Below are 13,302 nucleotides of genomic sequence, written 5' to 3' on the forward strand. Positions count from 1 at the left end.
CAAATACTTCTTGCCAGTGATTGGCTGGAACACTGTTTGTTAGGTTTCGTGGTCCGGGTGAGACATGATTGTTTTTGTTGCCGTTTGTGGAGCCTGTGGTGTCTACAGAGACCGCGTTTTTTTTACAGTGTGTTTAGGGGACAGGCAGCTAGCCGATAGTGAGGAGACGTTTGATGTATGTGACAAAAAATGTTTTGGCCCCACATCGCTTAGAGAACCTTTAAGTTTGCTGCAAAGCTTCGTTTCAAACGGCTCTCCGCAATGCACTTCGAACCGTAAGGACTCTCATTTGCCTGCCAACCACACGTGATCGGCAGCTCCGAAACTTCCTTCCAAACACGAGAAGACAGCCACGCAACGGACCCGGCCGGGAAACCCCCCTTCGACGCAACGACAAAAGGGATTTCCCAAAGCAACACAGAGACAAGCAAGTACTTCAGGCTCTAAGTGAACTGGTGCCTTAATGTAAATTGAATAACCTCTCTAAGAAACGAAGGTTTAAATTAACGCTTGGTGGTCCTTTCAGGTCATGTCTTACGTGCATATAGAAAGTTGAAACTTTCTCTCTCACTCTTTCCAACTCACTCTTTCCCTTTCGCGACTGTATAAATGTGTGTGTGTGCGTGATTATGTTTAGACCTTAGTTTTGTGTTTAGAATAGCTAATAAAGTCTTGTCCATATATTTGAAAAGATAATTGCCTTTTGTCGTGTTTGCACATTTAATGTCTTGTACTGTTCGATCAAAAGTTACCTTGCTACGACATAGTGTTTTACTATAGATTGGGTATTTATATCTTTGCAAAGGTTATAATTACGTCCCGTTCAAATGAACTCTAAACGAGTCGTTTGCTCGGTTCCATTAGTGATTCAGTCAAGATTCAGTGTAAATCAATGAACCATTCCCTTTGAGCTAAATTGGCCTTCGGCCCCCTTAAATACATTTTATGTATATTATTAAATGTTGCATTTGCTACAAACCAATTGCCTGGATTTGATAAATAAAAAGTAAATATAGCAGGCAATATAATGAGTACTTTTTAGGAGCTCTGTGCCAGCCCGTAAACTGGAGCTCGCCTCATAAATGAGCCCAAACATAGTGTATAAGCTTTGCCTCAAATACCTGAGACAGGTAAAAATTAATCTCGCTTAGGGCAACCAAAGGTCTAGAGCCGGCCCTGACCTGAGAAATATATAGAAAGCTTGAAATGTGTACTTTTAAACAAAACTATTAAAAACGAAAGAAAACAGAAAACTCTGCTCATGTAATCTGTATAAAATGTGCTCACTACTGCAAAGATCGTGACTCAGCATCGTCAACTTCATCTTTGCAGCCAACACTGACAGAAACCACTTGTTTAGTAATAAACAATTGAAATTTACTTTTGCCGGTTCTTTGTGACATTTTTCACGAACGGCTTCACCACTGCCACTATTTTTCATGAGCAGCGTCACCACTGCTCAATAGTTAATATCTTTCTTTGGTGTTCACAATACAGGTTTTTCAAATGTTTTTTGAATCATTTTTTTTTTCTAATTCAAAAATCTCTCTTTTTTTTCTTCTAGTTTTTCAATAAGTAGAGCTCACAGTAGAACTTTATATAGGCTTACATATTTAGAAACATATTGGGTTCTGCCCAAACTCAAGCAATATAAAAGTAACGAGTAACGTAAGAAGTTACTTTCCAAAGGGGGTAACTAAGTAAAGTAATGGATACATTTTTTAAGAAGTAATAAGAAACAAGCAAACACTAATTTTTAATAGTAACTCCCCCAACAATACTGATGGTCAGTATGTTTTTCTAATGTTGATCTACCTTACTGCTAGTTTCGAATAGCAAACGAACTAATGCCCATTTTATTTATTTATTTCTATTTATTTACTGTTTATTTGAATAGGGACAGATACAAAAAAACATAGATTATTACATAAAGAACAATCCGATGCCTGTATCATAGTGTTTATAGCCAAGGCTAATTCGCAACACCTGTCCCTAGAAGAGCTTTTAACAATCAAGAAAAACAAAGGAATAAAAAAAAAATGACAGTGAATAAAAAAAAATGTCAAGAAACCAGTTAGCACCAATAAAAATAAGTAAATAAACACATTCACTCAAACTCACACAGATGCACACCTCACATACACAACAATATACAATTTCATATGGCATGATCACACTGCTGCTGCTGTATGAACCAGGCTTTTGTTAGTTTTTTGATGGTGGACAGTTTAGTTAAGGTCTTTATATTTGTTGGAAGACCGTTCCACAGATTGGCTCCTTTCACAGAAAAACATTTTGGGCAAAAGAAGTTAACAAAATGGAACTTTACAGCCTCCATGTGTAGCAGCTTTTGTTGATCTGGAGGGTTCGAGCCTGTTCACAAATTTACAGAGTGGCTCAAGTGCAAGTCCAATTAAACATTTACTAAACTTAATATGTCTGAAATTAATAAAATTGACAAAATGTAAGATTTTATGTTCACTTAAAATATAGCAGTGATGGAATCGAATGGGCTTTTCATCTAAAAATTTTAGGGCACGGTTATAAAGCGTCTCTACCGGCTTTAGGGTAGTTTGGCTGGTCTGCGACCAAACGGTGGTGCAGTCGAACAGGTGGGACAGAATCATAGTGTTCAGAAATACGTGAGCACATTCCAATGTTAGACAGCTCCTGATCATTCTGAAACAGTTCATAGTGGCCTTCATTTTTTCTTGAGAAGTTTTTGATATGACTTTTAAAATTTAGCTGAGAATCTAAAGTCACTCCTAAATATTTTTCTTGTTCCACCTGGTCGATTAGTTCGCCATTCATTTTAATGTTAAGGTCATTTATTGTCCGAGCTCTTATCGAAAAACACATAGACTTAGTTTTCCTCGGGTTAAGTGTTAACCCTCAGGTGCTCTTCGGTCATTTCTGACTGAAAAATGTTCTGTTTTGAAATTTTAAAAATAGCTTCATCGGAATGTTACGAAACTTGGTGACTTTTATGGCATTGGGTATGTGAACACAAAAAAAATTGAGGTCATGATCCGAGCAGGCTAAGTGGTCGTAAAAAAAATAGTCACACTTGTGCTCTTCGGTCAAAAATGACCGACCATAGGAAATGCATGGGAAATTGACAAAAACAAAAACTTTGAGAATTGTTGTGTGTACAATCTACAAATCGACCACGATGCAGAAAAAAAGTGCTCAGCATTGAAGGGGTGACACTGTAAAACATCAAGAGTGCAAAACAGACATACCCACCCCTACGCACACACATACACACACACTTTTATACACAAAAACACCAATAAATTGTGATTCAAGAAATCTGTTTTGAATATTTAAAAATCACAGCTTCTTCAGAAAATTACGAAACTTGGTGACTTTTATGGCATTGGGTATGTGAACACACAAAAAAATGGAGGTCATGATTCGAGCAATTTAAGTGGTCGTAAAAAAATGAGTCACACTTTTGCTCTTTTGTCAAAAATGACAACCCATAGGAAATGAATAGGAAATTGATACAAAAAAATTCTCTGAATTTTTGTATGTACAATCTACAAATCGGCCACAATTCTAAAAAAAAAAGTACACCGCAAGAAAGGGGTGACACTCTACAACATCTAGAGTGCAAAACAGACACACCCACCAACACACACACACACACATACAAACACACTTTTATACACATACACACCAATAAATTTTGATTACAAAAAGTATGTTTTGAATTTTTAAAAATCACAGCTTCATCGCGATGTTACGAAACTTGGTGACTTTTATGGCATTATGTATGTGAACACACAAAAAAATTGAGGTCATGATCTGAGCATGCTATGTGGTCCTAAAAAAAATAGTCACACTTGTGGTCTTTGGTCAAAAATGACCCCATAGGAAAAAAAAAAAAAAAAAAAAAAAAAAAAAATTGTGAATATTTGTTTTTTGTCATTTTTTTTATAAGAAATAGTTTTTGAGATTGTTTCAACTATATATACAAATCCACCAACAACAACAACAAAAATGTGTTCATAAACAGCTGGGGAATTCACATGCCTCTCAATAGAGAGCTGTACATGCCATCAAGTGGTTACACCATGATTCTACGCCTTTTCTCTATACTGTAACCAGATGGTGCTAATTTTCTTCAAAAAACATTTTTTTTCTGAAGGCCTAGACTCTATATTAAACTAAAATACTGCATTAATATTTTTTGAAGAAAATAATATATATATATATATATATATATATATATATATATATATATATATATATATATAGAAAATAATATATTTTTTTCTATGGCAAAAATAAACCATAAATATTGCATAAATATTAATAAATTCATTTAAATTGTCTCAAAATACTAAATTAAAAAGAATAAATATTATCGAACAAAAATGAATTGCATTGGTTTTACTGGGATGGAGAAAGTTTCATTTTTAGGTGTCCGGTCAAGATAACAAGTGTGACTCCGAAACGAAGAGCACCTGAGGGTTAAACATGATTCGTTTAACCAATTAGACACTTTCTCAAGACTTTTGGTCAGTGTATTGCCGATAACAGCAGGGCTTTTGCCAGAAACATAAACCACAGTGTCATCCGCATACATCTGAAGACCAACTTCAGGACACACTTCAGGCAGCTCATTTACATACAGGCTGAAGATAATAGGCCCCAGTATGGTTCCCTGAGGGATTCTGGTCTTAATTTAACATGGGACAGATTTTACATGATCGATAACTACACATTGTTCTCGTCCCTGTAAGTATGACTCGAACCATGATGCCTGGTGTGACATGTTATAAGATGACAGTTTTGAGATAAGAAGACTATGATTTACTGTATCGAATGCCCTCTTTAAGTCCAGGAATACTGCACCCACAATGTTTCCTTTATTAAGCATTTCCTTTATTTCACACATACTCTATGTGCAGTGCGGTATGCAGTGTGTGTGGCGGTGCGCATCCGGTACAGGCGCAGCACAGGCTATAGTGCTTTCACATATGCTGCGTGCGTTTGCAGTGCGCAACTGATCTGTGGCTGTAGCCTACCACAAACACATTTATTCTCTATTTGCATTTCAAATCCAGAAGTTATCAGCAACTTTGATTTATAAAAAAAAGTTGTCACTAGTGCGATTCTTTTTGTACACATATACACTCGTTAATAAACGTATTCACGTTAGAACACACTTTAATCATCGTTTTATTACTTCTATATAGATTATATATTAGGTTTCTCAAGCAAGTAACATATTTAACCATGTACTTAAAGCCACAATATGTATTTTTTCAGCTTTAAAAATAGCAAAAATAACTGTATCTATGTTATATATTTCTATTAGATGTGTACTTACATTATCCTGAAAGTTTCCACCAACTTTAAAATACGGAGAAATTTATAGTTTAATTCGAAGACACGGGACGTTTCTTTATATCCGTTTCGTCGCCCGTCTATGGCGTCATAAAACCTTTTACTCCTCTATTTTCTCTAACTTCCTGCGGAACCCGGCAAAACCCGCCAAAAACAAAGGGGAACACTGGACTACCGCCAATAAAGCAAAGAAAATGACGAAGAAAGAAAAGTTGTACGTATTTTTATGTGTGTAAATCACATGCCCGCTCACGAGCGCTCATTCTTAACAGACACACTGTCCCCGGTGCTGCTCGCGCATCACAGAATGTTCATAAAGCGCTCCCCGTTCACAGTAACCAGGTCGTCTTATTTAAATCAGCCAGCTGCTGCTGTCAGCGAGCCACCCACATTGAATACTCATATGAGTCAGGCTGCGAATGTAAGTTACCTGCCCGCTCAAGCGCGCTAATGCTTACTAAATAAACGCCTCACCTCCGGCGCCGCGCACTCACTACTACATTCCCTTTAGCCTTAGCACATAGTGGATGCATAAAGCAAACCCAGTCAAACGTTTGACTGCAGTATCTTATGTGCCTTATAATCCGGTGCGCCCTATATATGAAAAATGTTCTAAATAGGTCATTCATTGAAGGTGCGTAATATAAATATTTATATTCGTCTGTATCATAGTTATGGACAACGATTACGCTTTGCCTGCACGTTCTGCTGCTACAGCCAGCTCAGTAAAGCTCGAACGTACGGGTGAAAAATATGACCCGAGAAGGGTTTGGGACAGGAGAAGCATGGCACAGGTAAACATTGGGGTTGCATTTAAAGCTTCTTGACAAGCTAAATCTACAGAGAGATGCCGTATATCCGTATATTTTTGTGAAACGATAATGTCATGTCATGAGCTGAGCTGGTTGTCATTGACAGCGACAACAACTCCCGTGAGCCCACGCTCTTTCCCGACATCATCAAAGTACGTCTTTTGTTATTATTTTAAATAAGTGACCCCTGGTGGCCAAAAATTGCATACTGTACGTTTAACCTATATTAAAATTGCAAACATTATAAATTAAAACCTAAAATTGACAAAAACAGCAGGCTCATACCTTTTTTCAAAATAAATCTTGCATGTCACAAATAACTTCTTCGTCCACCTCCACAAATCAGATGAGTATCGTTCATTAGTCACCTTGTTTAAGTAAATTATCATTTCCTTGGTTTACCCCAGTCTTTAAAGGAGTAGTTCACTTTTCAAAAAACTTTTGCTGATAATTCACTCACCCCCATGTCATCCAAGATGCCCATGTCTTTCTTTCTTCGGTCAAAAGAAATTAAGGTTTTTGATGAAAACATTCCAGCATTTTTCTCTGTATAATGCACTTCAGTGGGAACCAAACAGTTCAAGGTCCAAAATACAATTTCAGTACAAACTGCAAACTGTTCAAAAGGCTTTAAATGATTCCAGACGATGAATAAGGGTCTTATCAAGTGAAACGATCGCTCATTTAAAAAAAAAAAAGTTTAAATTTTATAAGCTCAAATGCTCGCCTTGTTCTGTACTGCGATGCACGTTCTTGACTCTCCTGTTCGAACTCGTTAATCAAAATGAACAAATCTTTTTCCAAGTCAATTCGTTCGTTTCGTTCGTTGAATGAACCAAATGTTACCAAATGTTAATGAACGAAAAAATCGTACATACTGTGCTTTTAAGGAAACTAAACATCATATTAAAAACCAAAGGGATGTAAAACTTTTAAACAACATTTGTGTAAATTCAGTTTTTGTTTTGTCTAGTGGAATGTGTAAATATTTGTTACATGAAACAGGGAAGTAAAAAAAATGTGAATATCAGGGAAGTATTAAAAAAAAATCACTATAAATTACTGTTACTTCAGTTCGTACAGTGAATGATTTGTCAGACTGATTCAATCATTCATTTTTTTTTTCATTCAAGAGAAATTACTTGAGAGAGACATTACCTTGTGAATCAGATTACACTGGCTTCACTCTATGTTTGTATTAAGACATGTCACTTTAAGGCCAATTTATACTTCTGTAGTGTACGGCGTAGGCTGCGCACGTAGGCGACGCCGTCGTGAGCATTTATACTTCTGCGTTCAGATCTTGGTTGCTGTGCAGTACTGCTTCGAAACGCTAGTTGGGTTTTAATGTTCCACTGTGTTTAGATTCCTCACGGCTAGGTTACAAGCAGCAATGCCGACTGAAAGAGAGCGGATCATGTTGGAGTTGGAGCTTATTGAGGTGGAAAAACAGTTAATTTTAGTGAAATTACTAAATCTAAAAGGCAGAAACGAGAGAAGACGTCGGAGGAGATGGTACGTGCGGAAATGTGTAGGAGGAAATGCGATGCTACCAAGCCGACCAATCACAGATCTTGCGGTCCGCGTCGTCGCGACGTGTAGTTAAATTTTTGAAGAGGTGCGCGTCAGGCTACGGCGAAGGGTACGCGGTATGGTATGCGTCTGTGCGTATGCTACGCCGTACCTACTGCGCGCACCCTATGCAGAAGTATAAAATGGCCTTTAGCAGTACACTGTCTTGTGCTATTTTTCTTGATGTTTTGAAGAAAATGAGTGCTAAAAGTACCTTAGAGTCTCTTATTCTCTCTGCAGCGGTGGCCAGGTTTCCATCACTGTGTGCACGGCTGATGCTTGTGGAGGAATTGGACCCCGTGGAAGTCGTGCTACTGCTGGCACTGCTTACTATGCTGACATTACTGCTGCTGTGAGCACTCACACCACTGGTGCTGCCACTGCTTGCCATGCTCCTCTTCCAGCCATCACGTGTCATAATGGGACGCTGCCGTGGACTGTGCTCACGTATGTAGCTCCTCACCTAAATTAACAATAGAAATCTTAATGTTTTTAAGAGTTTTCCTGACTAACACATCTCAGATTAACCTGCAACAATTGTATGATCATTGAATGAAACTAACCTACTTGTATGAGATAACTAGCAAGCCTTGAAATACACGCTACAGGATTTTCACGATTTTTGCTCCAATTTGCAGTCTGGATGAGTCAAATTTAGTCGTTGAAAGACAGACAGTCAGCAATTTAAGCTGTCAGAGTTGACATAATATATATATATATATTAAAAAAATGTAATCCCTTAATTTTCTTGAAGACATCACACACGCACTTGACATATTATTTTCATTTGTCATGCATCTCCTAGCAATGATGTACATTTCTGCGTGAGTTTGTGGCGTTTGGAACATCAAATTCAAGAGCAAATTTGTAAGTGTGTGTGTGTGTGTGTGTGTGTGTGTGTGTGTGTGTGTGTGTGTCTGCGTGTGTGTGTGTGTGTGTGTGTGAGGGCTTTTTTCTCTTTAAATAACTGAGGTTTTTTTTCTCTTTAAATAACTTGCTAGTGGATATGACTTCTTTTCTATAGTGGAAAGAAAAAAATGTCCAGACATGGTGGCGTTTCACATGGCTTAGTTTGATTTACTCTTGTTGATGCCGCTGAAGCAGTGCAAGTACTGCTTAAATCTTCCGCTGAATCCATTTGGAATGTTTGAATCTCCTGCTGAATCCGTTTGGAATGTTTGTATCTCCAGCTGAAGCAGTGTTTGGGATTTTTTAATGTTTGAGTCTGACTGGTTGGGGCGGAGCTTTGGAGTGCCCAATAGGCTCTATGCACGAACCCTGCTGATGTGTGTTCGAAGTGCGTTCTGCAGGCAAAGTATATAGCGGCAAAACTTTAATAAAATCCGTTTTCTCAGAAACGGAGACAACGTTTTCAGAAACGCTGATTCGCTAGACGAATTTCGTACGATATGAGAAAATACTAACCCTCAAAGTTGTCGATGTAGCTCGAAATATATAATTTAAATAACTTCTCTTTTTTACTCTTGTGTGACAGCTAACTGCCTCACAGTGTTGTTAACATCATTCACGTTAACAGTAGGATGTTTTTATAAACAGCAAGTGTAATTTGACACTCTCCACCTAACGCAAAACCGGCTTCTGACGCAGCACCGGATGTAACTGGGCGTGCTGAGACAAAGGAAGGAATCATTCCGGTTGCCATTTTACAACATTAGACGTTTTCAAAACAATTTCACCCACGTGCACCGACGAGTGAGTTGAAACTCATTACATTATGCAAAACTGTTATCCACTCACAGCAGTGGGCGTTTACTTCCAAGTCTTCAGTGCGAGACGCCCATAAAAACAGAGCGTTATTGAGCTAGGCTCAAAACTAGGGTAGAAAATAGCCTAATTGTAATGGTTCAATTCAGTAATGTCAACCTTTAAGCGCCCTCTTGTGGCGAAGATTGTGTATGTTAACTACCATTGGCGTCGAATTTGAATATGTACAAGCCTAATTGCTGTATTTTTTGTTTGTTTGCAGTTTTACAATGGTAAAGTTTAAAAAAAAAAGATTCATATAGCTATTGGAAGATTAAAAAGCCATGAATCAACAACTCGCCTGTTCACTGTCTGTCTAGCTGGATAGAGAAGTGACACGTCTAGTGAGGACAGAACAGTAAAAAGCCTTCTATCAGCAAACAACGCCTTAAATGCTAACTTCAGCCATCAAGTCATCATGTGGCAGCCATCAGACCTGCATCCCCAACAGCACCCAGGGAGCCACATGCTGAAAGTTCAAGAGGGGGCACTGGAAACGAGATCCCAGTGCTCTGCTTCTTCAATGTGGTCTACCAGGTCATCTGCAAGCGTAGCAGCTCTTAAAGTGCGAGCCAAAGCTGAGGCTGTACAAGCGCAGGTGATCTATGCAGAAGAGGAAGCTGAAGTAATGAAACAACAAGCTGAAATGCAGGCTCAGCTACATATTTTAAAGATAAAGAAAGAAGCGGCAGCTGCAGCTGCAGAAGCAGAGATACAGTTTGACGAACAACAACCTTACAGCCAAGAACATCTGTGCGACAACCCTGTGGATTCCAAGGAAAAGGTTCAAAATTTCATTGACAGTCAAGTATTCATGCAAAACAACCAAGTGCCATCGCAGCCTCAAATCTCAATCACAAATCCCTTCACCTACAATACTCCTGTAACCAAGCAAGAAACCCTGGAGCATAGACAACAACGGCCGCCCATATACACGTCAACATCGCATCCTAACACATTACATCCAGTTCTGACCCACCGTCACCAGTCATTCTTCTCAACGCCCCCAAATCCTCAACAGACGTCTACGGTAAATGATACGGCTAAATATCTAATGAGACGGGAACTGGTGTCAGCTACTTTGCAAACCTTTGACGATGATCCACAAAACTATCGAAGCTGAAAATCCCCATTTCTGAATATTACTAAAGACTTGTCCCTGTCCCCTAGAGAAGAATTAGATCTACTTGTAAAATGGCTTGGACCAAAGTCGAACCAGCAAGCTAAAAGAATCAGTGCGGCTCAAATCAATGATGCCTCTGAAGCCCTAAAACTGATAAAACTAACCCAACTAGCTAAAGCAGAGGGTTATTCACCAGGGTTAGCCTTTCTGGATACAGCTTGTGGGGTTCCCATAGTGGAAAAGCTCCCTTACGCCCTACAAGAAAAATGGATCTCACATGCATCCAAATACAAAGTAGATTACAATGCCATATTTCCACCATTTTCTACCTTTTCTAACTTTGTACGGGAGCAAGGATGCATAATAAATGATCCTAGCTTCTCATTTCTATCAGTAGCACAGTCCAAGTTTGAGAGACCTGTTAAAAACAGTACTCGTCCTACAATTTCAGTGAAAAAGACAAAAATAGCACAGAGTAATGAAACAACAGATGTTAGTGAGGATCCTGACAAACAATGTCCTTTGCACAAAAAGCCGCATCCCCTCAGAAAATGTTGCAGCTTCCGTAGTAAGTCCCTAGAAGAGAGAAAAACATATCAGGGATAACAACATATGCTTCAAGTGTTGTGCATCAACCAAACACCAAGCCAGAAGCTGTCAGATCAAAGCCATCTGCAAAGAATGTGGGAGTGAAAGACACATTACTGTGCTACATCCAGGCCCACCTCCTCCTAACAGCATCACACCAACGACAGAGGTGAAACAGCATGGCGGGGAGCCTGAGCTCAGCACACCAGCAGTCTCAGCTACAGCGATGTGCACAGAGGTATGTGGTGAACAGCGCGGCTCAAGATCTTGTGCTAAAATATGCTTAGCAAAAGTGTATCCATTAGGTCAGAGGAACAAGGCAATAAATCTGTATGCTGTTATGGACGAACAAAGTAATCAGTCTCTGACTTTTTCGACCTCTTTAGTGTTAAAGAAGGCACGGAGGTGTATACGTTAAAGACATGTTCAGGTATCATGGAAGTGAGAGGGAGAAAGGCTAAAGACTTTATTGTCAAGTCTATGGATGGTCACATAAAGGTGCCACTGCCTGCATTGCTACAATGTGACATGATCCTAGAGGATCGCTCAGAGATCCCTTCGCCTGAAGTCACCCAATACTACCCGCACCTAAAGGCGCTCGCACACAAGATACATCCCATAGACGAGAATGCACAAATCCTGTTGCTCTTGGGTAGAGACATCCTGAGTTTGCACAAAGTGAGACAGCAGTGCAATGGTCCCCATGATGCACCATTCACCCAGCGCCTTGACCTCGGCTGGGTAATTGTGGGAGATGTCTGTTTGAATGGCGCTCACAAACCAAAGCCTGTAGCAACGTACAAAACTAACATATTTCTCAACGGCCGTCCATCGTACCTCAGGTCATGTACCAATCTCCTGCAAATAAAGGATAAATCTGCAAGTCAACCAAAATACATTCAGAGCTGTACAGATACTTACCAGGCAAGACAAAAAGACAATCTTGGGGACACTGTCTTTATCAGGAAGTAGGATGATGAAAGGTTATCACAACAGGATGCGCAATTCCTGACAATAATGCAGAATGAAATGTATCAGGATGAGACAAACAGTTGGGTTGCTCCCCTTCCCCTCGTTACACCCAGACAACGTCTACCGAATAACCGACACCAAGCCTTAAAAAGACTTGATACACTAAAACGAAGCCTCGACAGGAAACCTGAGATGAGGGAGCACTTTGTACAGCTCATGCAAAAAGTAATTGACAACAAGCAAGCAGAAGTCGCCCCCGCTTTACAACTGAATGATGAGTGTTTGTATCTCCCCATGTTTGGGGTGTACCACCCGCAGAAACCCAAGCAAATCCGTGTAGTTTTTGACTCGAGCGCCAAACATGAGGGTGTAGCGCTCAACGATGTCCTCTTAAGTGGCCCAGATCTCAACAATGCTTTGCTTGGGGTTCTAATCAGATTCCGCAGAGAGCCCATCGCAGTAATAGCAGATGTGGAACAAATGTTCTACTGTTTCACAGTAAGAGAAGACCATTGCAATTTCCTACGATTTCTCTGGTTTGAAGACAACAACGTCACAAAAGAGATTATCGAGTATCGCATGAAAGTTCATGTTTTTGGAAATCGTCCGTCTCCCTCTGTTGCAATCTTTGGGCTCCGCAAGGCAGCTGAAGCCGGTTTGAAGGAATATGGCAAGGACGCAGAGCATTTCGTCACCAGGAACTTTTACGTAGACGACGGTCTAACCTCACTCCCAACAAGGCCAAAATAGCACCAAAACCAGCTCACACAATTCCACGGTTTGAACTATGTGCCGCTGTCCTTGCAACAGAAATGGCAGAGCTTATATGCCAAGAAATCGACATGGAGCTTCATGCTGTAACGTTCTACAGGGATAGTAAGATTGTTCTAGGTTACATCTACAACACGTCAAGAAGATTTTATGTCTATGTATCAAACAGAGATTCTAGAATCAGAAAGTCTTCAGTACCAACACAGTGGCATCATGTCTCATCAGAAAACAATTCAGCAGACATCGCTACTCGCCGAATAGCAACACTTTTACTCCCACAAACTTACTGGTTCACCGGACCCCCATTCTTGTCAAAGGAACTGCCCCAGTGTTCATATTCAG

The 13,302-nt window shown here is 39.6% G+C and overlaps 1 protein-coding gene across 2 annotated transcripts in view; it reads right to left on the bottom strand.

Moving 5' to 3' along the window:
- The window catches only part of fam199x (family with sequence similarity 199, X-linked), a 103,877-nt gene that overhangs the window by 24,879 nt on the left and 65,696 nt on the right, over positions 1–13,302 (bottom strand). For both annotated transcript variants that reach the window (XM_089134722.1, XM_089134723.1), the window contains one exon: positions 7,957–8,205. In XM_089134722.1, the coding sequence (XP_088990848.1) occupies positions 7,957–8,205 (249 nt within the window). The remainder of the gene's footprint in view (positions 1–7,956; positions 8,206–13,302) is intronic.

The sequence above is a fragment of the Pimephales promelas genome, chromosome 9, assembly GCF_988280905.1.
Source record: "Pimephales promelas chromosome 9, fPimPro1.hap1.1, whole genome shotgun sequence".
Lineage (NCBI taxonomy): Eukaryota > Metazoa > Chordata > Actinopteri > Cypriniformes > Leuciscidae > Pimephales > Pimephales promelas.